The sequence below is a fragment of the Lampetra planeri genome, unplaced genomic scaffold (assembly GCF_965212315.1).
Source record: "Lampetra planeri unplaced genomic scaffold, kcLamPlan1.2.h2 scaffold_227, whole genome shotgun sequence".
Classification (NCBI taxonomy): Eukaryota; Metazoa; Chordata; class Hyperoartia; order Petromyzontiformes; family Petromyzontidae; genus Lampetra; species Lampetra planeri.
In genome coordinates this window covers 1,763-29,600 of record NW_027615043.1, presented here as the reverse complement: position 1 = coordinate 29,600, position 27,838 = coordinate 1,763, and the positions used below count along the sequence as shown (strand labels likewise).

General features: G+C 53.8%; 1 protein-coding gene across 1 annotated transcript; it reads left to right on the top strand.

The window, feature by feature from the left end:
• LOC144740535 (SAM and SH3 domain-containing protein 1-like) lies at nt 1–27,838 on the top strand. Its single transcript, XM_078623377.1, has 4 exons — nt 1–2,006; nt 12,808–12,933; nt 25,717–25,764; nt 26,490–27,838. Exons 1-4 carry the CDS (start codon nt 1,857–1,859, stop codon nt 26,652–26,654), a joined length of 489 nt encoding a protein of 162 aa, XP_078479503.1. The 5' UTR covers nt 1–1,856; the 3' UTR covers nt 26,655–27,838.

Below are 27,838 nucleotides of genomic sequence, written 5' to 3'. Positions count from 1 at the left end.
ATGTGGTTGGTGGTGGTGGGGGAGGGAGGGGTTAGTAAGAGTTGACACAACAGCGGCGGCGGCCGAGTCGCGCTGGAAAACGAAGTTAGTTTAGTTCGGCCCGTGAGTTTGTGAGTTTCACTCCTTCACTGCTCACCTCGTCAACGCCGGTGGTTGTGTTTTGTTTGTTTTTTTTAAACGAGGGCGCGGACGAGGGTTCGGACTCCATCACGGCTCCCTCTCTCTCTCTCGCCCTCTCTTAATGGCGAAGGAAACAAAGAGAGCTTAAGGGACGTAGTGTAGCCGGGTGCGGGGAGAGGCTGAGAGAGAGAGCCTCGAGGGAGACTGAGAATACCCAGAGAAGCCTTTGCGGAGACCGTGGCACTTGCTGTGAGAAGCGGCACTGCGAGTCTGAGAGAGACGAGAGCTGAGAGCAACTTTGGCGTGTGCGTTCAGCTGCCATCAAAGCGTCATGATTCATCCAACACTCGCGCGCCGCTCAGCTCGAGAGCTGCCACCGAGCGTCAACTCCACTGCTGGATTATCTTCGGCGAGTTCGACAGAGCCTGGACGTTCTCGACTGGGTTGTTAGAGACGACAACAACAACAGACACATCGGGCACTCTGCTCAGCGGGGCATGGTGGACAACGTGGCGAGGTGGACAACTGTCAGCACGACGACTGAGAGAGTCACGGGGTGACTCGAGGAGGAGGAGGTGACGACTCCCTGAGTGGTTGTTGGAGCCTCCAAGAAGATTTTGAGATTGTTCTTTGAGGAGGCTGGACGACAGCTCGGGGAGAGGGAGACGGAGAGAGAGAGAGACGGGGAGAGAGACGGGGAGAATTGCAGCGGATTTGTGTTTGATGAGTTGAGAGAGGTCACTGCAGAAGTTGGTGTCGACGGAGAGTTAGGAAGCGAGGGGAGGGAGAGACAAGGGGCCAGTGAGAGAGGGTGGACGAGTAAGAAGGTGAGGGTGGAGAGGTCGTGAGGGTGGAGAGTGAGTGACAAGAGGGAGTCTGGGTTGTTTATTGTGAAGTTGTTGGTGGAAAGTCAATAGCAAACAATTAAATATTAACTCGCGTTGATTGTGATGCTTTGTTGAACTTTCACTGGCAGGAGGCAAGCAATAATTAATTGTACGCGGAGTGATTTTGGTTTACAAATTAGCTTCGCCTCTTCGCCTCTGGTGACCTACCCCAGGTTTATTTTTATGGGATTATTTTTATGAGGGTGGCGTTCGGGGCGGGGGGGGGTGAAGTAGAAGAAGGGGGCACGAAATCCCAATTCCGTGGCTGAGATTTACAACAAAACACCACCACGTGGGGTACTTCCTTGCGCGGATAGCCTGCGCCAAGTGATTTCTCGCTGGGCACAACTCGGCAGGGCTACGATATTTTACTCTGAGAGGGAGGTGCGGTGGGGGGGAGAGGAAAGAGACGAGGTGAGGAAGAGGTGGGATTGGGGGGAGGCGCAGGGGTTGGTGTATTTTATTTTTAATCTCCACTGGATTTGGCCCAAATAATATCCGGCGTTGAAACCGTGACAGAAATATCAGGATCTGAATTCCAGACCGGAGGAATCCGATGAGCCGTAAAGTTTTTTTCGAAGTTGTCCATTAAGACGACGCAGGGACACACGGGACTGAAGAGGTGCATCATACGAAGAGGTGTTTCATACGAAGAGGTGGTTCTGACGAAGAGGTGCTTCATGCGAAGAGGTGCTTCTGACGAAGAGGTGGTTCATACGAATAGGTTTTAAGACGACCAGAGAGTTGCTTTGGATTGCGAGGAGAGGGACCGGGGCGACAGTGGAGAGACGGAGGGGGAGAAGGACTTGAGGAGAGCGAGAAGACCTCAACCGCACAACGATTCAAGAGATGATGGAGGAGGAGGATGCGGCGGCGGCGGCCGAGAAGGTCGATACTGGCGATGAGTCATCTGCGGCTGTTACGGCTGAACCTCCAACAGAAGGAGAAGGAGCAAGTTCGGATAGCAAGCAACTCATGGACGACATGATGGGTGTCCTGGTGAGTGAGAAGGCTTATTGTGTGTGTCGACCCAGAAATAGGTGCTCGCTAAAAGCGCTTGTCCCAACAGTCAATGCGGTCCGCATTGCTGGAATCGTTGGCTTTGTTGAGTGGATGGCTCGGCTGAATCCTAGCCCAGGGTAAATTGTCTGTTCGGGAATTTGTTTGCATGCCACTGGTTCACAGCTGAGCAGCTGTCATCACGACCGCGTCAGCGGGTGGCGGTGGAGGGGTGGCGGAGCGGTGGCGCAGTGGTTAGGTCGCCGCGCTGCGAACCCGGCGTCTCGAGTTCCATTTCCACTCGCGGCCCCAGCAGCACGGGCGACGATTATCTGAACCGATCCTGGGCCTCGCCCCTAGATCGACTCGGCCTCAAATGAGTAACTGACGCGGTGTGTAAACATCGCTACTGGGGAGACAAAGTCGGCCGCGCGTGGTGTTGCCGTGCCGCCCTTCGGAGGTTCTCGCTTGTGAACAATACGTTCCCCAATAGGCTTTTAAATGACTATACGGGGGATCTTTGTTTTTGGTGGTGGAGTGGATTGAGTCAGTCCAGTTTCGACCTCTGAGCTATAAAGAAACCGGGATGTATTGTTTTATACTCTTTGGTTCATTCAGTAAAGTCACGTAGGTAGAAAAATAAAGTAAAATATAATATACAGTATCACGACGTTTCGATCGCAACACAAGCGGTCGTTCTCAGGCTGAAAAAATAATCCAGCAGTGGAACTGCTGAACCAGCGAGAGAGCTGTTACACCAAGATTATATTTTACTTTGTTTTATTTTACCAGCTAAGCCCCACTGAGCTGTAGGGCTCTTTGTGAGAAGCGACCTGGCTACAAATAATAGCTCAACGAAGTGCCTTATCACGTTGAAATATATAGCAGCCAAATACTCTAAACGCGTGATGTTGATTTTAAATGTGGAGGGGAAAAACCCCCGAGAGGACCCGGAGAAAAATCAACGCGACCACGGGGAGATAACACGCACAACTCCCAAAACTACAGCAGGCGTCAGGGTCGGGATCTAACCTACGACCTCCTGCACATCAAGTGAGATAGTTAACATCTCCTAGCCACCGCCGAGGGTTGTGGAGGTGAGAATATTCATCAGCAGTGGAAGAGAGGAGGCGATGCTGATCACCATCATCGTCATCATTGTAACGCAGCTGACAAAAACGCAAACTTAGAAGCCACTGAGTGTAATTTACGAATGTAACGAGAGATTCGATTTTGGTTATTTGTTACCGAGAGAGAGGGACGCGGAGATAGGAATACACGAATACGACTGTTAAAACAGACTCGAGAGAGAGGGAGAGAGATTTCTACACGGAGTCGAAAATCGAGATCATGATTCAATCCGGGAGTGGATGGTTCTGTATTCTTGGATCCGTCTTCTCGGTATTGTTCCTCGTCTGAACTGCTTTTCGTGCTTGCGTTTGTTGTACCCCCACCCCCCAGCACCTCCCATTAGCACGGTCGGCTACGTACGGTGCGAAAGAAGTTCAACACACAGCGTCGGTTGGCCACATCGTGAGCCCGATTTGCATCTCGTTTTGCATATCTTAATCTAATCTAAACTCGCGCGAGTCAATGTTTGTATCATCGCCTTAACCATCGACTTTAATTGACGAAGGGACCCCCATTGGCAGAGTTAAAGGCGCAGCCCTGCAATGTCTTTGCTCACTGCACTGCTGGCGGAAGAGCCTCCACTAGAGGGGAGCTCTAGAGGTGGGAGTTATCCACACTTTACCCCACCACGCGTAACCTCCAGGATCATAGCCTAATTGTGGTTAACCCCATTGGCTGAGTGGGCAGAGGTGGTTGTTGTGGTGGTGGTTGTGGTGGTGGTTGCGGTGGTGGTTGTGGTGGTGGTTGTGGTTGTGGTGGTGGTTGTGGTGGTGGTGGTTGTGGTGGTGGTGGTTGTGGTGGTTGTGGTTGTGGTGGTTGTGGTTGTTGTGGTTGTTTTGGTGGTGGCGGTTTGTGAACTCGCCCAACTTATTTTCTTCACCTGCCTGCCTCGCCGGGGGAGATGGGGTGCCCCCTTCTCTCTGGGTTTCAAGTCCGGCCGCGCTGCTCACCGCTTACAACGCCACCACCGTCTGCGACAGCCATCCGCATTGTATCGGTAGCCAATTAAAACGTTGGGGAGAACTGATGGATCGTAACCGGCCTTGTGTAGAATCGCTACCCCGAGGGGGTATATGGGATGGATCGTGCAATGTGATTCAACGCTCCCCCCCTCCCTACCCCCTCCCCCCCACGCTACCCCCTTCTCCACCATACACCCTCCCTACCCCTCCCCCCTCCCCCTGCCTTCCCCCCTCCGGCTCCCCTTGCCCTCCCCCTGCCCTCCCCCCTCCCCCTGCCCTCCCCCCTCCCCCTGCCCTCCCCCCTCCGGCTCCCCTTGCCCTCCCCCTGCCCTCCCCCCTCCCCCTGCCCTCCCCCCTCCCTTGCCCTCCCCCCTCCCCTCCCCTCTCCCCCCTCCCCTCCCCCTCCCCTCCCCCCCTCCCCCTCCCCCCTCCCCTCCCCCCCTCCCCTCTCCCCTCCCCCTCCCCTCCCCCCTCCCCCCTCCCCTCCCCCCCTCCATACCCCTCCCCCCTCCCTACCCCTCGTTGATGGGGGGGAGGGGGGGATCAGCAATCCCTGCATACCACGTGCTACCGGCTCGAGTGCCAGCCGGGCTGTGGGGTGCGGGATCTGAGTCACATAATCTGAGTGATTATAATTATCGGAGAGTATGCGAGGTCATTCATCACGGTTGAGGGAAGTGTGTGTGTGAGAGAGAGGAGACAACGAGAGAGAGAGAGAGACGGAGAGTTGTTTACAGAAGGAGTTGAGACGCAATTGGAGAGATACAGAGACGTACAGAGGCGGAGAGACCCAGAGAAAAAGGACTAGAATCAGAGAGATGAGACGCCAGCAGAGAGTCGAGAAGAATATCTAATAAATAGTGGGAGCCCAGGGAGGAGTGCTTGTCGAACCCGAGAGGCAGAAAGACAGAGAGAGAGAGAGACACACGGAGAGACGTAGAGAGATGTGAGGATACAACAAAAACAGAGAGACAAATCAACAGAGACAGCGAGGCATAAATACAGGGAGACAGACGAGACAGAGAGACACGCACAGAGAGACCGAGAAACACACACACACAATGACAAGACAGAGACGCAGAGAGACACACAGGGATATGAGACGGATACATGGACACAGGCGGCCAGGGAAAACAAATACACACAGCCAGACAGAGAGAGAGAGAGAGAGACAGGCAGAGACAGACAGAGTAGTGAAAGTGGGGGGTGGTGGATGAGTGGGGGGGGGTGGTGAGGGTGACGAGGGTGAGTGAGTGATTGGTGGCATGAGTAGGGGTGGTATTTAGGGCAGTGCAGTGGTATTTAAGGCGGTGGTGGTGATGCAAGTCGAGAGTTGCGGAGCACGGCACAGTGATGAAGTTGGTGGTTTTGGGGGTGGCGAGCGTCATTGGTGTTTCATCTGTGGGGTGGGTGGGTGGGCTGGTTGAGGTGTAGTGCCGAGGGCGACTTTGCCCGCTTTCATCACTGCTTTTCTGGTGGGGGGGGGGGCGGTCAGGATGTTCGCCACATGTTATTGTCCGAGGGCAGGAATCAAACTGGGTTCGCAGACTCATCATTTTTACACTCAACCCACAACGCAACACCACTCGCTCTCTCTCTCGCTATTCTGCTGCTGCTGCCAATAACACATTCGGTCCCGTCTCCTCTCGTATCCCTCCGCGCTAAATCCGCTGCTGGGGGTCATCATGGCACTGACAACCCCCTCCTACTCCACCACCTCCTCCTCTATTAAACGCCGCTGAAGCGCTGAGTGGGACATTGGTGTTGGCAGGGCCGCGTGTCGCCTTGTCGACGCTGCGGCTACCTGCGATGCAACGCGTTGCACGGTGCTTGTCGCAGAAAGTGTCCCTGTCAAATAAACGTTTGTCGAATTCTAACTCGTAGCATTGCCCCCCCCCCTTCCTCCCATCGCTACCGCACGGCATCCGACTCAGAGGCGCTCAGAGGAGGAACCACAGACGAGCGGGGACAGGCAGCAGCAGGCAAATCAGTGGCGAGGAGCCGCCGTTACCCAACATTTTTCCCAAGCTCTGCAGTCCTACGGACATGTTGAGACGCTTTCTGGCCAATGTAATGAGTGGGCTTTCTACACGTGTGGGAGGAATACCGGAGCATCCGGAGGAGACCCCGCTCGTGCGAGCGAGGGAGCAACGCTCTATCCCGTGCAGTAGGGAAAGACGATATCAGTCGACACTTTTTTTAGGACCGCCTCCTGGCGAGCCAGGGTATACGGCTCCTCCTCGACGCGCACGGGACGGGAGTTTCACAGCTGTGTGCGGGGAGCCACTAGTCCTGACTGGACCAATGTGGTGAAGTATGGCCTTCATAGGTGCTTGCTAAGAGCACTTGCCCCAACAGTCTCTTGAAGGCTATACTGAGTCTATGTCTTTGTGTGTGGTGAGCGGTAGTTTAGCGGTTAGCGTGCTGTGCTATGAACCCTGCGACCCGAGTTCGATTCCCGCTCACGGGCCAACACCAGTGACGTTTATCGGAACCGGTCCCGGGCCTCCCCTAGGTCGACCCAGCCTCAAATGAGTACCTGGCGTGGTGTGTAAAAACATCGCCACTGGGGAGACAAAGGCGGTCGGGCGTGGTGCTGGCCACCCACCCCCTCGTCTACTGTTGCCGGCCTTCAAAGGTGCTCGCTAACAGCACTTGCCCCGACAGTGAAGGCTATACGGGGGATCTTTGTCTTTGTGTGTGTAGCCGTGGTGCTGTGTGGCGTGCCGGCCTTCGTAGGTTGCTACTCGTTAACGGCACTGGCTCCAACAGTTTGTTGGAGGCTGTGGGGATCTTTGTCTTTGTGTGTGTGTAGCCGTGGTGCTGTGTGGCGTGCCGGCCTTCGTAGGTTGCTACTCGTTAACGGCACTGGCTCCAACAGTTTGTTGGAGGCTGTGGGGATCTTTGTCTTTGTGTGTGTAGCCGTGGTGCTGTGTGGCGTGCCGGCCTTCGTAGGTTGCTACTCGTTAACGGTACTGGCTCCAACAGTTTGTTGGAGGCTGTGGGGATCTTTGTCTTTGTGTGTGTAGCCGTGGTGCTGTGTGGCGTGCCGGCCTTCGTAGGTTGCTACTCGTTAACGGTACTGGCTCCAACAGTTTGTTGGAGGCTGTGGGGATCTTTGTCTTTGTGTGTGTAGCCGTGGTGCTGTGTGGCGTGCCGGCCTTCGTAGGTTGCTACTCGTTAACGGTACTGGCTCCAACAGTTTGTTGGAGGCTGTGGGGATCTTTGTTTTTGTGTGTGTGTAGCCGTGGTGCTGTGTGGCGTGCCGGCCTTCGTAGGTTGCTACTCGTTAACGGCACTGGCTCCAACAGTCTGTTGGAGGCTGTGGGGATCTCTGTTTTTGTCTGTGTTGTGTATTCGTACGAAGTTCTTGGCTCATTGCGTGGGGGAATGCGGGAGGGGGGGATGGGGATGAGCCGCCCGCAGCGTTGTCGTAGTGTTGAGTTGAAACGATGCCAAGTGCACAGAATTCATAACCGCACGGGGCATTGGTGACTCAGCCTCCGTGACCGACATGCGTCTGTATTTATAATAATAATAGCGAGCACGTTTGGTGTGGCGCTATGTGTGTGTGTATGTTGAACGTCTTTCGCACCGTACGTAGCCAACCGTGCTACCGCAGTTCTAAAGGAATCGGTCACCAGCGCAAGGCTATCACGAAGTCGCCACGACGCTTCGCAGATGGGTGCAGCGGTAGCAGCGATGCAGGTGGCCTGCAGTCCAGCACTGCTTGAGACAGAGAGGGTTGGTTGGTCGCCGCACTGCCTAATCGTTCGTACCGCTGCTGATGTTGATGGCAGAGCGACAACGTACGATTTCACATTCAGGTGGTCAGGGCCAGGACAACCGGGAGCAGCGGAGTGGCGTATCCATCGCTGTGACGTCCCCTTCGTATTTGTGGATCGGGGCATTGAGCGCGTTACACGCTGCACGGTCTGCTCTTTGACGAGCACAGTCGCACCGCTGCTACTGGAGAGTTTCACATTTTCCGCACTTATTTTGTGAAACTTCCTCCCCTGTCGGCGTGCGGAGGTGCCATAACCCTGGGCTCGCCAGGCAAAGTCAGTACAGCAAGTGTGGACTAATCGCCATCTGTTTATTCCATCTGTGCGGGGGATTGAGCGTTGCCCCCCCTCGCGGAAGGGCGTCGGGGTTTTCTCCGCCACGTGAATAATGAACACAGGTCGTCGTCGTTTATTGGCTGTAAACTTACAATCGTCAAACACCCTAATGTATCAGACTCCGGTGACTCAGCGTGGCTCTGCTGGATCAATCGGTTGTTATTATTATAATACTTTTTTAATTATAGTCTGGCAGTCGAGGTGCATGCCGTCATCCGTCTAGGTGGCTCAGCAGGTAGAGGGAGCGGCCAACGCAAAGGTCAAGAGTTCAAGTTCTCATTGTGGTGGCGGTCGAGGGCGGTTGGTTGGCTTTAGCCCATCATCATCCATCCCTCCGGGTTGGATAAAATAAGTATCACTTTGTATATATGTATGCATGTATGTTGAACTTCTTTCACACCATACGTAGCCAACCGTGCTAATGTACGGTGGGAAGGACGGAAAAAAAACTCAACGCAAACAAAGTTTGTTTGACGACAAACTTTGACAACAATCTTTGTGGGGAACACCAACAGCAGTTTTCAATGAAGATACCTCCCCCCCCCCCCGTCACAGTAATGTGGAATTTACACCACTGGCTCTACATCAGGGCTGTAGATAGGAGAATAAGTGCCGACGGCGCCTTTGCTAGTTGGGGGCGAGCTCGCTCTGTGGGGACGGTACTGCTGCTGTGCCGTTTCACAGAGTGGGATGATTTTTCTAATTGCCTACTTTAAAAAAAATCTATGTACGTATGATGAACCTCTTTCGCACCGTACGTAGCCAACGAGCGTCCCAGGGTCTTTCATGGCCACTCCGAAGCAGACGCAGTCTGCTAGTGTTATTTTATGAGGAATACACATGGGCGGTATTAACCAGGGCGGCCGATGGTCCTCGAACTACGAACTTCTGCACACAAAAGGGTACTTAATTTACGTGACCCCCTGTTGATGATGATGGTGGTTGTGGGTTGAGTTTCACTGCCTCGCCGGAGATTCCAGCTCGGAATCAGCACTCACCGAGTCACTCGCTAATTCACCAGCGGTCAGTCGCCTCCCTATCGCTCTCCTATCGCTACTAGCGCGGTCGCTGTTCCTGTGGACGTCACCCGTGTTAAGGACCCGGTCTGTCAGACGCCGACTGTTTCATCTCATCCACCACCATTACCACGCTCTTCAACCACCACCACCACCACCACAGTGTCTTCCACCACGACCACCACGCTGTGTTCAACAACCACCATAGTGTTCAACAACAACCACCACCACGACCACCACGCTGTGTTCAACCACCCCAACACTGTTCAACCACCATCACACTGCAGGTCACAACAACACACTCATTTAAGTACTCATTTAAGCACTCACCTACCCACTCATCCACTCACTCATCCACCCACCCCACTCACCCATCCACCCACTCACCCACCCACCCACTCACCCACCCACCCACCCACTCACCCACCCACCCACTCACCCACCCACTCACCCACTCACCCACCCACCTACCCACCCCACCCACTCATCCACCCACCCACTCATCCCCCTACACACCCACCCACCCACCCACCTACCCACCCACCCACCCACCCACCTACCCACCCACCCACCCACCCACCCACCTACCCACCCACCCACCCACCCACCCACCCACCTACCCACCCACCCACCTACCCACCCACCCACCCACCCACCCACCCACCTACCCACCCACCCACCCACCCACCCACCCACCTACCCACCCACCCACCCACCCACCTACCCACCCACCCACCCACCTACCCACCCACCCACCCACCTACCCACCCACCCACCCACCTACCCACCCACCCACCCACCTACCCACCCACCCACTCATCCCCCTACCCACCCACCCACTCATCCCCCTACACACCCACCCACTCACCCACCCACCCACTCACCCACCCACTCACCCACTCACCCACCCACTCACCACACTGCAGATAACCTCACCTCTCTGCTGCTCCACTGTGCTCCCCCCTCCCTAAGTTCTTACAACAACAACAATAATAACCTCGCTCCAGTCAAGAAACGCGCAACACTATTTCACGGTGCTGTTTGTTGCTGGCCGCTTGTTAGGGCCATTAGGGGTCTATGCTCAGGCATCCGTGATTTATATAGTATCGCATTTTTTTTTGTTAAATCTAACCCAAAACCTCACCGGAGTGGGATGGGCGACGGGCCAACTTGAACCATCTGGCCGGATTTGTTTGGATTATTATTTTTTTCAGTTCCGTTCCTCTTTTTCCTTCTCCTCCCTCGCCCCGACTTTTCCATTTTCGCCGAATTATTCCCCCTCCCCTCCTCCTCTTCCTCTCTCTCTCTCTCTCGATATTTTCATTCGGGTTTGTTTTTCGGGGTGTCCCCGCCCTTGGCGTTCGATTGATCGCCTTTCGCCTGGGAGCCGCTCCGTCGCTGCGTCTACCCAACCGCTCAGGAATGCGGCCGACCGGAGCTTCCCCCCGCCCCGCCCCTACCGCTCTCTGCGTTGCTGCTGCTGCTGCTGCTGCGGAAACTACGCAGCCCCCGCCTTCCCCCCGGCCCCCCCCTTCCCCCCGCCCCCCCTTCCCCAGGCCCCCCCTTCCCCAGGCCCCCCCTTCCCTAGGCCCCCCCCTTCCACCCCGTTCCTCCTTCCTTAGGCCCCCCCCTTCCACCCCGTTCCTCCTTCCTTAGGCCCCCCCTTCCACCCGGCCCACCCGGCCCACCCGGCCCTCCCTTCCCCCCGGCCCCCCCTTCTCCCCGCCCCCCCCCGGCCCTCTTTCCCCCAGCCCCCCCAGCCCTCCCACGGCCCCCTCTTCCCCCCGCCCTCCCTTCCCCCCCGCCCCCCCCTTCCCCCCCCGCCCCCCCTTCCCCCCCTTCCCCCCGCCCCCCCTTCCCCCCCTTCCCCCCGCCCCCCCTTCCCCCCCTTGCCCCCGCCCTCCCTTCCCCCCGGCCCCCCCTTCTCCCCGCCCCCCCCGGCCCTCTTTCCCCCAGCCCCCCAGCCCCCCCACGTCCCCCCCCTTCCCCCCGCCCTCCCTTCCCCCCCGCCCCCCCCTTCCCCCCCGCCCCCCCTTCCCCCCCTTCCCCCGTCCCCCCCGCCATCCCCGGCCCCCCCCCACCCCTGCCGCTCTCTGCGCTGCTGTTGCTGCTGCTGCTGCGGAAACTCCGCAGCACCCCCCCCCCCACCGCCCCCCCCCCCCCCCGCACCGCACAGCGCAAGCCCCGACAGCGAGAACGCTGCTTCACAATCCCCCGGCAGCAGCAGCAGCCCGCCGGGCTCACCGGGCTCCCCGGGCTCACCGGGCTCCCCGGGCTCACCGGGCTCCCCGGGCTCACCGCGTCAGCGCAAATCACCGCGCCCAGCGCCACCACCGCCACCGCCCTTTGATGTAGCGCGCCGGTAAAGGCGCAGCCCTGCAAGTGCTTTGCTCGTCACCTCCTTTTTGTTGTGGTTGTTGTTGTTCCTTTACGAACCAGGTAGAGCCCTCTTCTTGATTCTGTTCTTCACCTGAGGACGGCTGCTTGCGTTGTGGCCGAAACGTCGTGAGAATTATTTTATTATGTTTTATTTTTATTATTATATTATTTCCCTTCTACGTGACTTTACCGAAAGAACCAAGCAGATGAATCCCTGCAGTCACGAAAGCTTTAAATCGAAATTTAGGTAGAGCCCGTTGAGGTTACTTGGCTCTTGTTCAGAGGCGAGCTGGCCACGCATCTGCCGCAGTGGCGAGATGTTAACTACCTCTCCTGGTCTACAGGGAGGGTTCGTAAGTTCGATCTCAACCCTTGCGCCCGCTGTATATTTGGAGCGTGCATGTTCGCTCTCTTTTTTTCCCAGTGGTCGCGTGGATTTTTCTCCGGGTCCTCGGTTTTCCCCTCCATACTTAGAATCAACATCGCGCGTTCAGAGTATTCGGCTGCTGTAAATGTCCACGTGATGAGCCACGATTGTTTGTGGCCAGGTGGCTTCTGCTAAAGAGCTACATAGCTCAGTGGGGCCTTACCTGGTTAGAGAAACTTGATTATATGTTATATTTCATATTTAGGTATGTGATGATAGCGCATTGAGGTGGCTTCTGTCATCATCATCACACGTGGGAGTTTATGGCAGCAGCCGAATAAAGCTAAGCGCGTGTTGATTAAAAATGTGGAGGAGGAGGGGCACAAAACCAGGGGAAGCCGGAAAAACGATCCACGCGACGGATAACGGCGAGAGATGAAAGAGAACACGCGGACTCCAATGTGCAACAACAGGCACCGTGCTGTTGTTGCACAGGAGATGGAGCGATGAGATCTCAGCCCGGTTTTAAAGCTGCCGGTCTTGGATCGCTGCTGCGAGAGTTGGTGGCGGAGGCTTGGTGGGGGCGGGGGGGCGTGCGGGGAGCAGTGGATCGATGAAAGCCAACGATGACAAAGATGATGATGACGACATTGTTGTCCGAATATTTCAACGAGACATCTGGGCGATGAAACGTGGGATCCAAAAAGGGGGGGGGGGGGGGTAATTTTTTGCCCCACAGAACTACATAGACACCTCCAGTAGTAACTCTTGTGTGTCCACCCCTTGTGCCCACCCCCCGTGTGTCCCCCCCCTCCCCACCTCCAGGACGGCTCATTGGGCAACATAGACGACCTGGCGCAGCAGTACGCCGAGTATTTCAACACCCACTTCGACGACGTCTTCGACCGGATGGAGGAGCTGCAGAAGAGGCACTCGGTGCTGGAGCTCGCGGTGAGTGCAGGCCTCTTCGACCCGGCCATCTTGCGCCGCCCCCCGCCGCCGTTCAGTTTTAGCGGAGGACGGTTCGAGAGCGTTGACGAGGAGCAGGTGGTGGTGGTGGTGGTGGTGCCGTGGTGGTGCTGTGGTGGTGGTGGTGTTTTTTTGTTCAATTGTGAACAACGGCCATGTCAGACGGTTAATCTTATTGGCATAACCATTGGTCCGCTGCAGCTCAGAGACTCGCTCCTATGAGGCATGCGGTGACGTTAGGAGATGTCCGTGTGTGCTCGGCAATATGAAGGGGCTGAAGACCAGAATCGGTGATCTCGCTGACAATCTGCCACGGACCACCGGCCACCCGAGTTCGATTCCCGCTCACGGCCAACAACACCAGTGATGAATATTTGAATCGGTCCTGGGCCTACGCAAGGTCGCCTAGGTCTCAATTGAGTACCTAGTGCAATGTGGGGACATTACCACTGGGGAGACAAAGGCGGTCGGGCGTGGTGTTGGCCACCCACCGCCTCGTGTGCCGTGCTGGCCTTCATAGGTGCTCGCTAACAGCACTTGCCCTAACAGTCTGTTAAGGCTATACGGGGGATCTTTGTCTTTGGTGTTAGTAGGCAGTCACCCTCCAGCAACAACAGTGGAGCGTGGAGGAGGAGCGACGCTCACAATAACGAGCGGAGCGGCGGGCGGCTAAAATGTAGCAAGTTGGCACAGCAGGGGGCACAGCTGGTGCATCTACCAGTCATCTGAGTCAATCAACCCATGGCACCTGGGTCTGTCCCGTGACATCCTGCCCAGCGAGCCTTCGAGACTTCACGTGGCCTCGGAGTGCACCGAGCCTGGCACAAGTGCCGTGCTGACGTCACCGCCACATAGTTGCGAATGGCGGCTGTTGTTGTTGTTGGTGTTCAAAAAATCTTAAAGAGAAATAATAACAACAACACCCTTTCGGCAATCTGCATGCGATGAACTCTCCCTGGTGGCGCCCGATCTCATCGCTGCTCAGAAGCTCGGCAGGCTTGAGCCTGATTAGTCGTGGGTGCTCGGAAGGGTGACCACGTGTGGGTGGCACGAACGTCGGTGTATCTCGCGCTTTGGGGGGAACTTCAGTAATAGTGTACAGTTGTCTCATGGAGAGACTGGTCCCCGTCTTGGGAATGTGGAATTGACACCACTGAATTGGGCTTGAGAATGGAGATGAGTCTTGCCCCGTGCTCCTCCGAGCGGAGATAAACTTTGGCCTTTGCTATCGTGGCGGTGAACGAGAGGTCAGGGGTCAGGGGTTTTGATCGTGGATGAGCAGAGGCCAGGGGTTGACACCTTGTTGCACAACGCACATGCACAGACTGTTGGGGCGAGTGCGGTTATCTTGAGCCTATTAAGGCCAGCACGGCCTCCTTTGTCTCCCCAGTACTGATGTTTACACACAGCACCAGGTACCCATTCAAGTCTGAGTCGACCTAGGGGGGGGAGGCCCCAGACGGGTTCGACTTCTGATGATAACTGTGGCCGGGAATTGAACTCGGGTCGCCAGGTGGGTATTGCAGTGTGCTCACCACTGCACCACCGATCCCCTTGCACAAAGACAAAGATCACCCTATAGCTCTGCATACTTTGAGGGAAAGTGCTGTTCGCGAGCACCTGCCATATACACACGCACACTGGATGGTAATGTAAACAGACTTTTTGGGCAAAATATTTGACGAAAATAATCCCCACTCGGGGGCACAGCTCTGAAACGCCGTTTATGACACGGCAACGATAACATTCACCGCAATTTTATAAATATTATTCGTGATTTGGCTCTCGGTTGCGCTGACCCTGTCAAGGTCCTGGCCGTGTGAAGGTCAAGAAGGTCCGGTCCGTGTTTTGTTGTTTTTGTTTTTCAAGTGCCTCGTTGTTGTTGTTACAAAATGATCCCTTGTATAAAGGTGTCAGTTTTTGTACCAGTTGAAAGGGTAAAACCCTATTACTATAGCTTGCCACTGGTAAAGGAGGTCTCATTGTGTAAATGCCTACCCCGAGCTCTCAATACTCTGATAGTGCGCTGTTTTTGAGTTGTACGCCTTCTGGCGTCATCTGGTCCAACACCATGTGAGACTGGGCTCTAAGAAAAGCTGTCTCGGGTGTGGACCAATCAACTTCAAGGACAGTGCATATCATTATCATTATCAGAGTTGTTTCTTTTTGTTTGCATTTTGACTGCTTGTGTTGTGGTTATTGCAAACATGATCCCTTGTATAAAGGTGTCAGTTTTTGTACCAGTTGAAAGGGTAAAACCCTATCACTATAAAATGGGACCTTTTTTTGCCAGTGTCAAAGTATGAAAAAACAAGGCTAGGTGTTTACCCGTTTTGGCAATCAAGCAGGAGGTGTTGAGATGTTCCAACACCAAAGAGAAACCCTTTAGCAAGGGATCAAGTTCACATTAACCACACGCACTCGTGGTCAACATGCAAACATACACCCTCTGATAATATACGCATTCTTTTTTTCATACGTTGTTATTGTTCTCTGTGTAATCATTCACCCGCGGACACTTTCGTGGAAGTTGTTATCTCAAAACTGCCACGATCCTGACCTCTGTGTGGCCACGCAGCGCAAACTATGGTCCAAGTTGTAAACCCCTAAAGAGACACACAGAGACACGTAGAGTCTCCTGGAGATGCATGTAGACCCACAGAGACACATATACACCCAGAGAGAATCATACAGATACATAAAGACTCGTAGATACACAGAGATACATAGAGATACGTAGACCTCTAGCTATACATAGGGATACATCGAGACCCACAGATACATACAGACGAAGATACATTGAGATGCATGGAGAGACAGAGAGACATTGAGATGGATGACACTCACGTAGAGTTCTTTTGTCAAGGCGCTCTTTCCCCCTCCATCCCAGCTTAAATAGACGCTCCAAGCCTGGGGTGTGTCATTCAGACTGTCTTCTCGACAGACCTGTTCTCCACCTGAGGACGGCTGCTTGCGTTGTGGCCGAAACGTCGTGAGAATTATTTTATTATGTTTTATTTTTATTATTTTATTATTTCCATTCTACGTGACTTTACCGAAAGAACCAAGAAGATGAATCTCTGCAGTCACGAAAGCTTTAAATCGAAATTTCACGTAGAGTTGTTATGGAGTTTTGAGTGTATTTGATGCCGTGTGTAGCCAGGGCTATCCAGCTATTTCGCACGCGAGATCCGTGGTGCTGCGTGAGCACAGCAGCAGCAGCGACTACAAAACAGAGACACACACATCGATAACTGCAGTGAACGAGTACACGGGGTTCCCAAGAGGTTGTATTGCGTAAGCACGAGGTGTTTTGACGGCGGTAAACAACAGCCACGTGCAAACATTGTGCGGTGTGGAAGCGATACCACAGGCATACGCGGACTGCAGACGCAGCCACGGAAGTGTGAGTGACTGTGACCACGTAACCCAAAACTGTTGACCACGTGGTCAACCCAATGTGGTCTGCGCTTCTACAACGGAGGAGGAGGAACAGCGACACGACACGAACTCTCTCTCTCTATGACTGCTGGGGCCTTCTCATCGTGGCCAGCAGCAGTAGCAGCCCTCGACATTGAGCATCGAGCTCCTGAACCACATTGTCATAAGCAGGAATAGACGAGTGTGTGGGCAATGGTACGTATATGGGGCAATGTTTGAGTCGATGGGCAATGTTAAGTCGATGGACAATGTTAGTCTACGGGCAATGTTATCAACCACTGTAGTTTGCGCTTCTCTCTCTCTCTGCCGAGAAGCCCCTCTCGTCATGGTGAGCAGCAGCAGCAGGACCTTGACACTGGCATCGGTGCTCAGATTTCTGACGCAGCTATTGTGCACAAGACTAGAAACTCTGTGTGGCTGGTAAAGTGACAAGGCTGAAACGCAATGGCAGTTTAGCAACACAAACATTGATGTTTTTTTCTGTAGCGCCATCCAGGCCATGAGGTCAAATGTGTTAAGGGGACAGCTCCGTCCATGTGTCACGATCAATAACAGTGGCGGATATTTGAACTGGTCCTGGGCCTCCCCCAGGTCGACTCAGCCTCGAATGAGTACCTGGCGCGGTGTGTAAACCTCGCCACTGGGGAGACAAAGGCGGCCGGACGTGGTGCTGGCCACCCACCCCATCGTGTGCCGTGCCGGCCTTCATGGGTGCTCGCTAACAGCACTTGCCCCTACAGTCTGTTAAGGCTATACGGGGGTCTTTGTACATGTGTGTGTGGGGTGTGGGGGGTGTAGCGGTTAGTGTGCTGCGCCACGAACGCTGCAACCCCAGTTCGATTCCCGCTCACTGCCAAGATAAGCGACGATTATCTATCTGAGCCCTCCCTGGACCTCACCTGCATCGTGGTGGGGTGTCTAAAACGTCGCCGCTGCGGAGACAAAGGCGGTCTGGCACGCGTCTGGCCACCGACTGCCTTCTGTGCCATGCCGGCCCTGATAGGTTCTCGCTTACAGCACTTGCCCCAACAAGTCTGTGAAATGCTCTATGGGTGATCTTTGTCTTTGTGTGTAGGTGTACTCGTACGTGTGTGTGTGCGTGTGTGTGTGTGTGTATTTATGTAGGTGCTTGCTATATGGGTGATTTTTGTCTTTGTGACGTCAACAGCACGTGTAGGCTATGCAGGAAACCTTGGTACGTGTTTGTTTTTCTCTGTGTGTGCACATGTGTGTGTGAGTACGGAGCGGTGTCGCAGTAGCTAGCGCACAGCGATATGAACCCATCAACCCAAGTTCGATTCCCGTTCACGGTCAACAGCAGTGACGCATATCTGAAACCGATCTTGGGCCTCCCCTAGGTGAAATGAGTACCTGGCACGGTGTGTAAAACATCACCGCTGGGGAGACAAAGGCGGCCGGGCGTGGTGCTTCCGGCCACAACGCCCGTTCGTGTACCATGCCGGGCTTCATAGGTGCTGCTCGCTCACTGCACTTGCCCCAAAAGCCTGTCGAGGCTATACGGGGCATCTTTGTCTTTGAGTGTGTGTGTGTGTGTGCACGCGCGTGTGAGTCACGGTCCGAGTGGACAATGCGATCGCTGTTTTCCGGATCGCGGTCACGTGACATCCACCAACTGCCCACTGGTGCAAGCAAATTATTCCGAGATGAAGCAACGTATTTGCGAGCAATCTTTATTTCCTTGCCCCGAGAAGCCGTCGCGTTTCACCGTCCACGTGAGATTTCACACTCCCCGCCCTCGCAAATCCGCTCTGACCGGCGTGGTGAAGTATGGTCAAACCACCGCTGGGATCGTGACACCGGCAGTGGTTTGACAAGGCGGCTGTGAATTATTATTATTATTGTTGATAACGTAAGCTGTGAGCCTCACAGCGACAAGGGTCTAGGTTCGATTGCTAGCTCAGCCTCCTTTCCGCGTGGAGTTGTATGCTACCCCTGTTCTGCAGCGTGTGTGTGACTGTGTGAATGAGTGCGTGTGTGTGACTGTGTGAATGAGTGCGTGTGTGTGACTGTGTGAATGAGTGCGTGTGTGTGACTGTGTGAATGAGTGCGTGTGTGCGGGGAGCGGCAGTGTAGCGGTGAGCGCGCTGCCCTATGAACACGGCGACCCGAGTTCGATTCCCGCTCACGGCCAACACCCAGTGACGATTATATGAATCGGTCCTGGGCCTCCCCTAGGTCGACTCAGCCACAAATGAGTACCTGGTACGGTGTGTAAAGAAACATCGCCACTGGGGAAACAAAGGCGGCCGGGCGTGGTTATGGCCACCCACCCCTTCGTGTGCCTTGCCGGCCTTCATAGGTGCTCGCGAACAGCACTTGCCCCAACAGTCTGTTGATGCCATGCGGGGGATCTTTGTCTTGTTCTACTACTCTTCTGCATGGGTTTCCTGCACCCACTAACACACAGACATCCCAAATCAACGCTGAAAATACATTCCCTACAAATGAACTCCATTGGAATCCCACGGCAGCGGAGGTGGCCAGCATCGCCACCCCCTCTCCTCGGCAGTACCCTCCTCGCGAGCGGGTCTTGAGACTCGCCGAGGCTGTCCCCTGATTAACGGAGCGTGGAGAGGAAAAAAAATACGATAACCTCTATATATTGGCCAACAAACAAATTACGCATGCGTGTATATATATGAATATATTTTAATAAAGCCGAGGGTAGAGGCACCGTGCTATTTGCTATTTCGTCGAAGCGTGTAATGATGTTCGGTAACAAATGTGGCGAGCTCGTGCGGTGCTGAATCATCCAGACTGCACGCATCTCGCCCGGAACCGTGAGAAGACCTCGCCAGGTCGTCGCTCACATTTTGAGGTCGATTCCATCCGCTCGCTCGCTCGCTCGCAAATACAAAGATACCTTAACACACACATACACAGATATCCCTCAAAACACACACACACACACACAGATACCCACAACACACACACACAGATACGACCCAACACGTACACACACACATAGATACCCCCCCCCGAAAAAAAAGACAAAGATCCCCCGTATAGCCTGACCAGACTGTAGGGGCAAGTGCTGTTAGCGAGCAGCACCTATAAAGGCCGGCACGGCACACGAAGGGGTGGGTGGCCAACACCACGCCTGGCCGCCTTTGTCTCCCCAGTGGCGATGTTTACACACCGCATCAGGTACTCATTTCAGGCTGAGTCGACCCAAGGGAGGCCCAGAACCGATTCAGATAAACACTGGTGTTGGCCGTGAGCGGGAATCGGAACTCGGGTGGCCGGGTTCGTAGCGCTGCATGCTAACCGCTACACTACCGCTACACACATATACACACATGCACAAAGACAAAGATCCCCCGTGTAGCCTCAAAACATACCGCTGAGCAACCCAATACGACGATGAATTCGATTTACAATCGAGCAGCAGCGACAGTAATGAGAGGTGTTACAAGGACGACCAATAGGTATATTAGACTTGTAAACAAATAAAAACACGGACTTTAGTATTACAATTCGTTTTTTTACCCTTTCTGGCGATTACACAGCTGCGTTAAGATGTTAAAACATCGAACAAAAACACTTTTTGCAAGGAATCATGTCTGCATTGACCACACATACTCGCGGTGAACATGTAACACAAGAACACAATCTGGTAATATAAGCACATCTTAACACAGCTGTTTTGTTGCCAGAAAGGGTAAAACCCAACTCAATTCTACATTAAAACCCAACTCAATTCTAGATTAAAAGCCAACTCTTATATTTCGATACTGGCAAGAGATGTCCCATGATGATACGGACTTTGTTGTTAAAGTAACTGCAGCAAGGCAGCGATTTGGCGGTGGTAGCAGCAGTTTCCGATGGTGGTGGCGGCGGTGGTGGCGGCGGTAGTGTTGGCGGTGGTGGCGGTGGTGTTGATGGTGGTGGTGGCGGTGGTGTTGGTGGCGGTGGTGGTGTTGGTGGTGGTGGTGGTGTTGGTGGTGGTGTTGGTGGTGGTGGTGGTGGCGGTGGTGGTGTTGGTGGTGTGGTGGTGGTGGTGGCTGGTGGTGGCGGCGGTGGTGGTGTTGGTGGTGTGGTTGGTGGTGGCTGGTGGTGGCGGCAGGTGGTGTTGGTGGTGGTGGTGTTGGTGGGTGTTGGTGGCTGTTGGTGGCGGTGGTGGCGGCGGTGGTGTTGGTGGTGTTGGTGGTGTTGGTGGTGGTGGTGGCGGTGGTGTTGGCGGTGGTGTTGGTGGCGGTGGTGGCGGCGGCGGTGTTGGTGGTGGTGGTGGTGGTGTTGGTGGTGGTGGTGGTGGCGGTGGTGGCGGCGGTGGTGTTGGTGGTGGTGGTGTTGTTGGTGGTGGTGGTGGCGGTAGTGTTGGTGGTGTTGGTGGTGGTGTTGGTGGTGTTGGTGGTGTTGGTGGTGGTGGCGGTGGTGTTGGCGGTGGTGTTGGTGGTGTTGGTGGTGGTGGTGGTGGCGGTGGTAGCGGTGGCGGCGGCGGTGGTGGTGGTGGTGGCGGTGGTGGTGGTGTTGGTGGGATTGTTTTTTCTATGCTGAGCGTTCGCGGGGTGAGTCACGGAGTCGCCACATCTGGTCGAGACGCTGCCGGTCTGTGTTTTGCATTGGTGCTTTAGCGTGGATGGAAGATACATTACATGCGTGTGCGCGTGTGTGTGTGCGTGTGTGTGTGCGTGTGTGTAGCCCTGTAGCGTAGCAGTTAGCACGCTCCGCTACGAACCCAGCGACCCGAGTTCAATTCCCACTCACCAACACCAGTGATGAGTGTAAACATCGCCACTAGGGAGACAAAGGCGGCCGGACGTGGTTGCTGGCCACCCACCTCGTGCCGGCCTTCATAGGTGCTCGCTAACAGCACTTGCCCCAACAGTCTGTTAAGACTACACGGGGGCGTTCTTGAAATTTGTATGTCTGCCTGTCTGCATGCGTAGCCCTGCCTGTCATTGCACTCTATCTGCGCTGCGCTTGCAAACCCGGCCACTCGGGTTTGTAGCGAAATTCGAATCGGCTATAAAAATGTGGTGCCCGGTGCTGTGTGTGTAAACATCTGCAGACAAAGGCGTGGTTCTGGCCACCCACCCTAATAGGTGCTACTAGTTGAAGAGTACTTGCCCCAAAAAGTCTGTTGTGGCTTATGGGTGGGGGATCTCTGTCTGTGAAACTCCCTTGTTCGGGTCCGGCAGCCTCACTGAGTCTCACTGAGTCGGGGTGGCAATGCCTCCTGCTGCTGCTGTGTCTGTGTGTGAGAGTCACTTGCAGGGAAAGTTTGCCCGACACCAGCTTCATTCTGCGTGTTTGGCCCTCGGAGAAACAAATTATGATGATGATGATTTAACGGTGATGATGATGGTGACGATAATAATGATGACATCGGCGATGATAATCATGACACTGTTGAGGACGATCCTAATCACCGCCGGCGTCGTTATTCATTCACACCACCACCACCTCCTCCGTTGACCTTTGCGGAGTAGCTCCCGGCACGTGGAGCGAAACGTCGGACGCGGTGCCGAAACGACGCGCGGCGCAACCCTAAAAGCACGCCCGAGGTCCCCGTCCGTCCATCTGTCCGTCAGTCCGTTCGTCTGATCGTGTGTCTGCCCCTCCGTACAACTGTTCGATTGTCCATCCATCCTATCAGTCGGTCGGTCTGTCCGTCCGTCCGTCAGTCTGTTCGACAGTGCGTCTGGTCGGTCAGTCCATTGGTCTGTCCGTCAACCTATATAATCGTCTATCCGTCCATCCAGTCAGTCAATCCGTCAGTCTGCTCGTCCGTCCGTCCAGCTCCCACCCCGCAGAGGTGGATGCGTCACCGCGTTGCACGTGGAGCTCGTCTCGCCTTGGAAATTCCCGCCGGGTTGGGGGGGGGGAATTTCGCCAAATTCCCCCTCCAAGTGGAGTTCCCACAAACACGGCTGATGGCCGCCCCCTCACCACCACCACCCCCCCCCCCCAGGCCGTTCGTTCTCAGCAGCAGGTGGCCGAGCCGCCTCCGCAGAGAACGGCTCGGAATTCCGATCCCGGTTTGCAGCCCCTGCCCGTGATGAAACCGGGGCTCTGCAAGTGCGGAGAGTTGATCGACTCGGCCCCAGGGTCCACTCATCGATTAATTTTAATTTTTTACCTACGTGACTTTACCGAAAAATCTAAGAATATGAATCCTTGCAGTCACGAAAGCTTCAAATCTAGAATTAATCATCGATTAAAAAAAAAATCGAAACTTTTGGCTTTCACTTAATTCGGGGAATTCGAGGACTCCCTGTGAGTTCCTTTTCCAGGGCAGCAACGTCGATGCCCCCCAAGATGTGCCCATCACTTTGGCGAGTGCATCATCCACGCTGTTCGTTGGGAGAAACACGGTCCCTGCTGCAAATGAATCCCGCGTGAAGCCTGCTGTTCCCGGGGCTCCACGGGTGGGTGGTGGTGGTGGTGACGGACAACCGCCTTGCAGCATTTTGCTGCGTGTCTGGGAGTGGTTCACGTGGGCGGAGCACACAGCCGCTGAACCGGTTGAGCGCGTCCGATGGGGCCACGTGGGATGTCTGTAATCGAGCGTTTGGTTCGGTTCAAATTGATTGTTTTTTTTTCGTTTGGAGTCTTGCATCGCATGAAAGATGAGACGTGGTCGCGGCGGCGGTGGCGGCTTTGGGGAGGTGGTCATCTAGCAGTGGATTGATCATGGCTAATGACGATTGATGTTGATGATGGTGGTAAACGCCGAGCGAGTGAAAATCGTGACATTTACAACCGCTCAGAGTTGTTTCACCAAAGCCAGCGATGATGATGAGTGTTGGATCTTGATGATGATGAGTGTTGGAACTTCACGATGATGATGAGTGTTGGATCTTGATGATGATGGTGAGTGTGGGATGTTGATGATGAGTGTGGGACCTTTATGGCGAATAAAGGATGATAATGAGTGTGGGGTGATGATGATGATGAGTGTTGGATCTTGACGATGGTGAGTGTGGGAGCTTGATGATGATGATGAATGTGGGAGCTTGATGATGATGATGGTGAGTGTGGGGTGATGATGATGGTGAGTGTGGGATCTTGACGATGATGGTGATGATGGTGATGATGAGTGTGGGGTGATGATGATGGTGGGTGTGGGATGATGATGATGGTGAGTGTGGGATCTTGACGATGATGATGATGGTGAGTGTGGGATGATGATGATGGTGAGTGTGGGATCTTGACGATGATGATGTGTGGGATCTTGACGATGATGGTGATGGTGAGTGTGGGGTGATGATGATAGTGATGGTGAGTGTGGGATGATGATGATGAGTGTGGGATCTTGATGATGATGAGTGTGGGAGCTTGATGATGAGTCTGGGATCTTGACGATGACGGTGATGGTGAGTGTGGGGTGGTGATGGTGAGTATGGGGTGATGATGATGAGTGTGGGATCTTGACGATGATGGTGATGGTGAGTGTTGGGTGATGATGATGATGTGGGACAGTGGCGACATTATCAGCTCAGGGCGTGCGGCAATCCGTCAGGTGGGGCCCCAATATTTGATTCGTCTCGGACGGTCGCACCCAGGCGATTATACACCGCAGCTCCTCTTGCTTAATCACATCCTTACATAAGTTTGAGTGTTTTTACACTGTTGTTCAAAACAAATATCATGGTGGTTGTCAAGGGGGGCCCCCAACTCGTAGCATTGGCCACCAGGGGGGGCAAGGCACGCGCCTGTGTGCCCACGCTCGTTATGCTACTGTTGTGGGATGATGACGATGATGAGTCTGCGATCTTGATGAGTGTGGGATGCTGGTGATGAGTGTAGGATGATAATGATGAGAGTCTGGGATCTTGATGAGTGTGGGATGCTGGTGATGAGTGTAGGATGATGATGATGATGATGATGAGTCTGGGATCTTGATGAGTGTGGGATGCTGGTGATGAGTGTAGGATGATGATGATGATGAGTCTGGGATCTTGATGAGTGTGGGATGCTGGTGATGAGTGTAGGATGATGATGATGAGTCTGGGATCTTGATGAGTGTGGGATGCTGGTGATGAGTGTAGGATGATAATGATGAGAGTCTGGGATCTTGATGATGAGTGTAGGATGATGATGAGTGTAGGATGATGATGATGAGTGTAGGATGACGATCAGTCTGAGATTTTGATGATAAGTATGGGATGATGATGAGTGTAGGATGACGATGATGAGTCTGGGATCTTGATGATTAATGTGGGATGATGATGAGTGTAGGATGATGATCAGTCTGAGATTTTGATGATGAGCGTGGGATGATAATGATAAGTATAGGATGATGATCAGTCTGGGATCTTGAGTGTATGATGCTGATGACGAATGTGGGATGATGATGATGATCAGTCTGGGATCTTGAGTGTTTGATGCTGATGACGAATGTGGGATGATGATGATGATGATCAGTCTGGGATCTTGACGAGTGTAGGATGCTGATGATGAGTGTGGGATGATGATGAGTCTGAGATCTTGATGATGAGTGTGGGATCCTGGTGATGAGTGTGGAATGGGACAGTCGGCGAGCGTGACGATGGGTGCTCTCGACCAGACACCCAAGCGTGAGGCTAGATTAACAACTCCGAATGAAGACGCATCATTTATATAATTGAACAAATTATGTTGGTGATGATGCTACTGCTACGTTGGCAGCAGTGCACAAGCACAATTAACAACAACAATATATTTAAATTGTGCTTTGAAGCAGGGCCTTTGTCCAAAACGTCTGAGACGTGAATGCCACATACGTGGTTTTCTTGGCACATTGTTATCGGTGATGGCTACGCTGCTACACTTGACCGCCTGTAACCCAGCACTGTGGAGGCAGCAGCGAGGGTTGGCGGATCAGCACACAGATGGGTTGTGAAACTCCCTTCCACCGTGGGCATCGAAGAGGAGCCGTACTCTGGCTCGCCAGTACAAGGCACCACAGCAAGTGGACGAATCGCCATCTGTGCAGGGATATAGAGCGTTGTCCCCTCGCACAAGCCGTGGGTTTTCTCCGGGTGCTCCAGGCAACACGACGCGTCGTTAATCTGCTGGAAAAAAGACACATCTTTAAAATATTAATGCAATGTAGCAGCAGCAGCAGCAGGAGGATACTCCGAATTCCGATTCTCATCACCGTCATCATCTCAATCGTGCCGAGTTGTCGTTTGGCAATCTGTCCGTCAGTCCGTTCGTCAGTCCGCCCGTCTGATCGTGTGTCTCTCCCTCCGTCCAACTGTTCGATCGTCCATCCATCCTATTGGTTGGTTGGTCGGACTGTCCGTCCGTCCGTTGTTGTTTCGCCTCTGGGAGGATCTCCTCTGAGCCGTGCTCCTCTCTGGGTTGTTTCCGTAGGAGCTGGAGGAGGACTGCGCCCTGCATGGCTGCCCGGCACCGTTCGAGGTGGGAGTCGGGACATGACGGCGCTTCTCTCACCTATGCGATGAACTCTGTCTGTCCGTCATCCGTCCATCCATCCATCAGTCCATTCATCTGTGCATCCGTCTATCCGTCCATCCATCCATCCGTCTGTCCATCTGTTTGTCCATCTGTGTCGTGAGGCCAAGATAGCTCTCGTAAAGATGATGCGATTGGAAGGTTTTCTGCTCATCAAAAACGTTTCTAAAATGTTTTTCTCATCAGGCCGCCACGGTGTAAACAAGTGCCATTGCCAACTCTGATCAACATCATCATGCACTCCATCATCATCATCATCATCATCCACGCCATGTCTATACCGTTGTGTTGCTATTAGTTACTTACCCTTCAGGAGACTGGTCACATTGCCCTAAGGGCCGAGTAAAGATTTGATGATGATGATGATGATGACGGAGCAGTGGCGCGATCATTATAAGCACAGCGAGCTTCGCTTCGACTCGCACGGCTAACATCGGTGGCGAGTCCTAGCGTCCCGCTTGGAAGAGCACCCCAACAATACCAGGCCGGAGCTCACCCTCTGGTGGAAGAGCCGTTTGGTCCTCGGCGCCGTCGAGCAAACGCAGGAGCTGCGCCTATTTGACCTCTTGCCGGTTCGTCGGCTGCCGGTTTCACCAGCCCGTCGGTGTGAAGGGAGGGGCGGGCGGTGTGTGGCTGAACGCCGGTGCCTCGTGTCCCCTCGGTGTGTGCAGGATGCCAGCGACGCGGTGAGCGGGTACTCCACGCCGGAGGTCGCGAGGAGGTACGTACCCCTTGCTGTCCTTAATAGAGGTTTTTTTTTTTTGTTGCGTGGGTTAGATCGCGTGAATGTAAACCTGTCGTTAAGCCCGCCACCACCGCCTGACGCAGCCAATTAGTAAGGTTTTGTCACGTAAACAAGATGTGCCGATTAGTTTACCAGTTCAGCACGCCGGTGTGCTGGAGAGTAAACCCACAGCATTCACAATTCGAGTACTGTGACGTCTCGCCGGTCATTACAAGCCAGCCTCATCGGCCTCCTCGCTGTGTCACCGGCGTTGGCCAAAACCTTCCCAAATGTAGCCGGGGGAGCCTCCCAGAAGCGATGATTCGGGAAGACAGCGTCATTCAGACGCTGTCTCTCCGACGGACCTGTTCTGCGTCATTCAGACGCTGTCTTTCCGACAGACCTGTTCTTCACCTGAGGACGGCTGCTTGCGTTGTGGCCGAAACGTCGTGAGAATTATTTTATTATGATTTATTTTTATTATTTTATTATTTCCCTTCTGCGTGACTTTACCGAAAGAACCAAGAAGATGAATCCCTGCAGTCACGAAAGCTTTAAATCGAAATTTAAATGTTTCTTTTTTTTTTTCATGGCACGCACGGTGTCTGTGCGCGTGCTTCCACAATGCAACGTGACAGATCATCGTCATCATCATCGCCATCGTCATCGTCGCCATCGTCGTCATCGTAATGACATTTCCCAGCCCCATTTTACAAGATAAATTAAAAACTTCTATCGAGTTGTGGTAATTACTGCCGCTGATTAAAACAGTGAGTAATTACCCCTGAAACAAATTAACGCTAATAAGGAGAAATAAATTAAGGGGCGTTCGTGGCAAATAAACGCTAACAAAAACGGCGATATGGGGAATGCTTTGCAACATCTAGTAATTGCTATTTAGGGAATAGGCACGGTGTTGAATGTGTCATCGAGTTAAAAAAAAAAAACCTACACATTTTGTCGCGAGTCCGAACGGCATCTTGAAATTAAAAGGGGCAACATTTATGAGTTCAAAGAGACGATCTTTTTTATTGTAACATTGTGAGAGGGGAGTCGATTGAGAGGTAGGCCACGCGCCAGATCCGTTGAGGATCTTGAAGCTGAATTTTAAACAGCAGGAGATGGTTGCGATGTTGATATGCCTGGTTGTTGTTGGTGGTGGAGGTGGTGGTTGTGGCGGGATGATGAGACACCGTCGCACGCCGCCTGGCATTTTAAGCGGGCGCCCAATTTGGCGGAACGTGCAATTACCGGCCATTAAGTGCCGGAGGAAAGTGCTGACATCAAGCGGATTGG

What these genes read in the sequence shown, in the direction of transcription:
- LOC144740535 (XM_078623377.1), top strand. Translation starts at nt 1,857, where the DNA reads ATGATGGAGGAGGAGGATGCGGCGGCGGCGGCCGAGAAGGTCGATACT. An exon ending in ACTCGGTGCTGGAGCTCGCG is followed by an intron (nt 12,934 to 25,716) that starts GTGAGTGCAGGC and finishes TTGTTTCCGTAG; the next exon opens with GAGCTGGAGGAGGACTGCGC. An exon ending in GCTGCCCGGCACCGTTCGAG is followed by an intron (nt 25,765 to 26,489) that starts GTGGGAGTCGGG and finishes CGGTGTGTGCAG; the next exon opens with GATGCCAGCGACGCGGTGAG.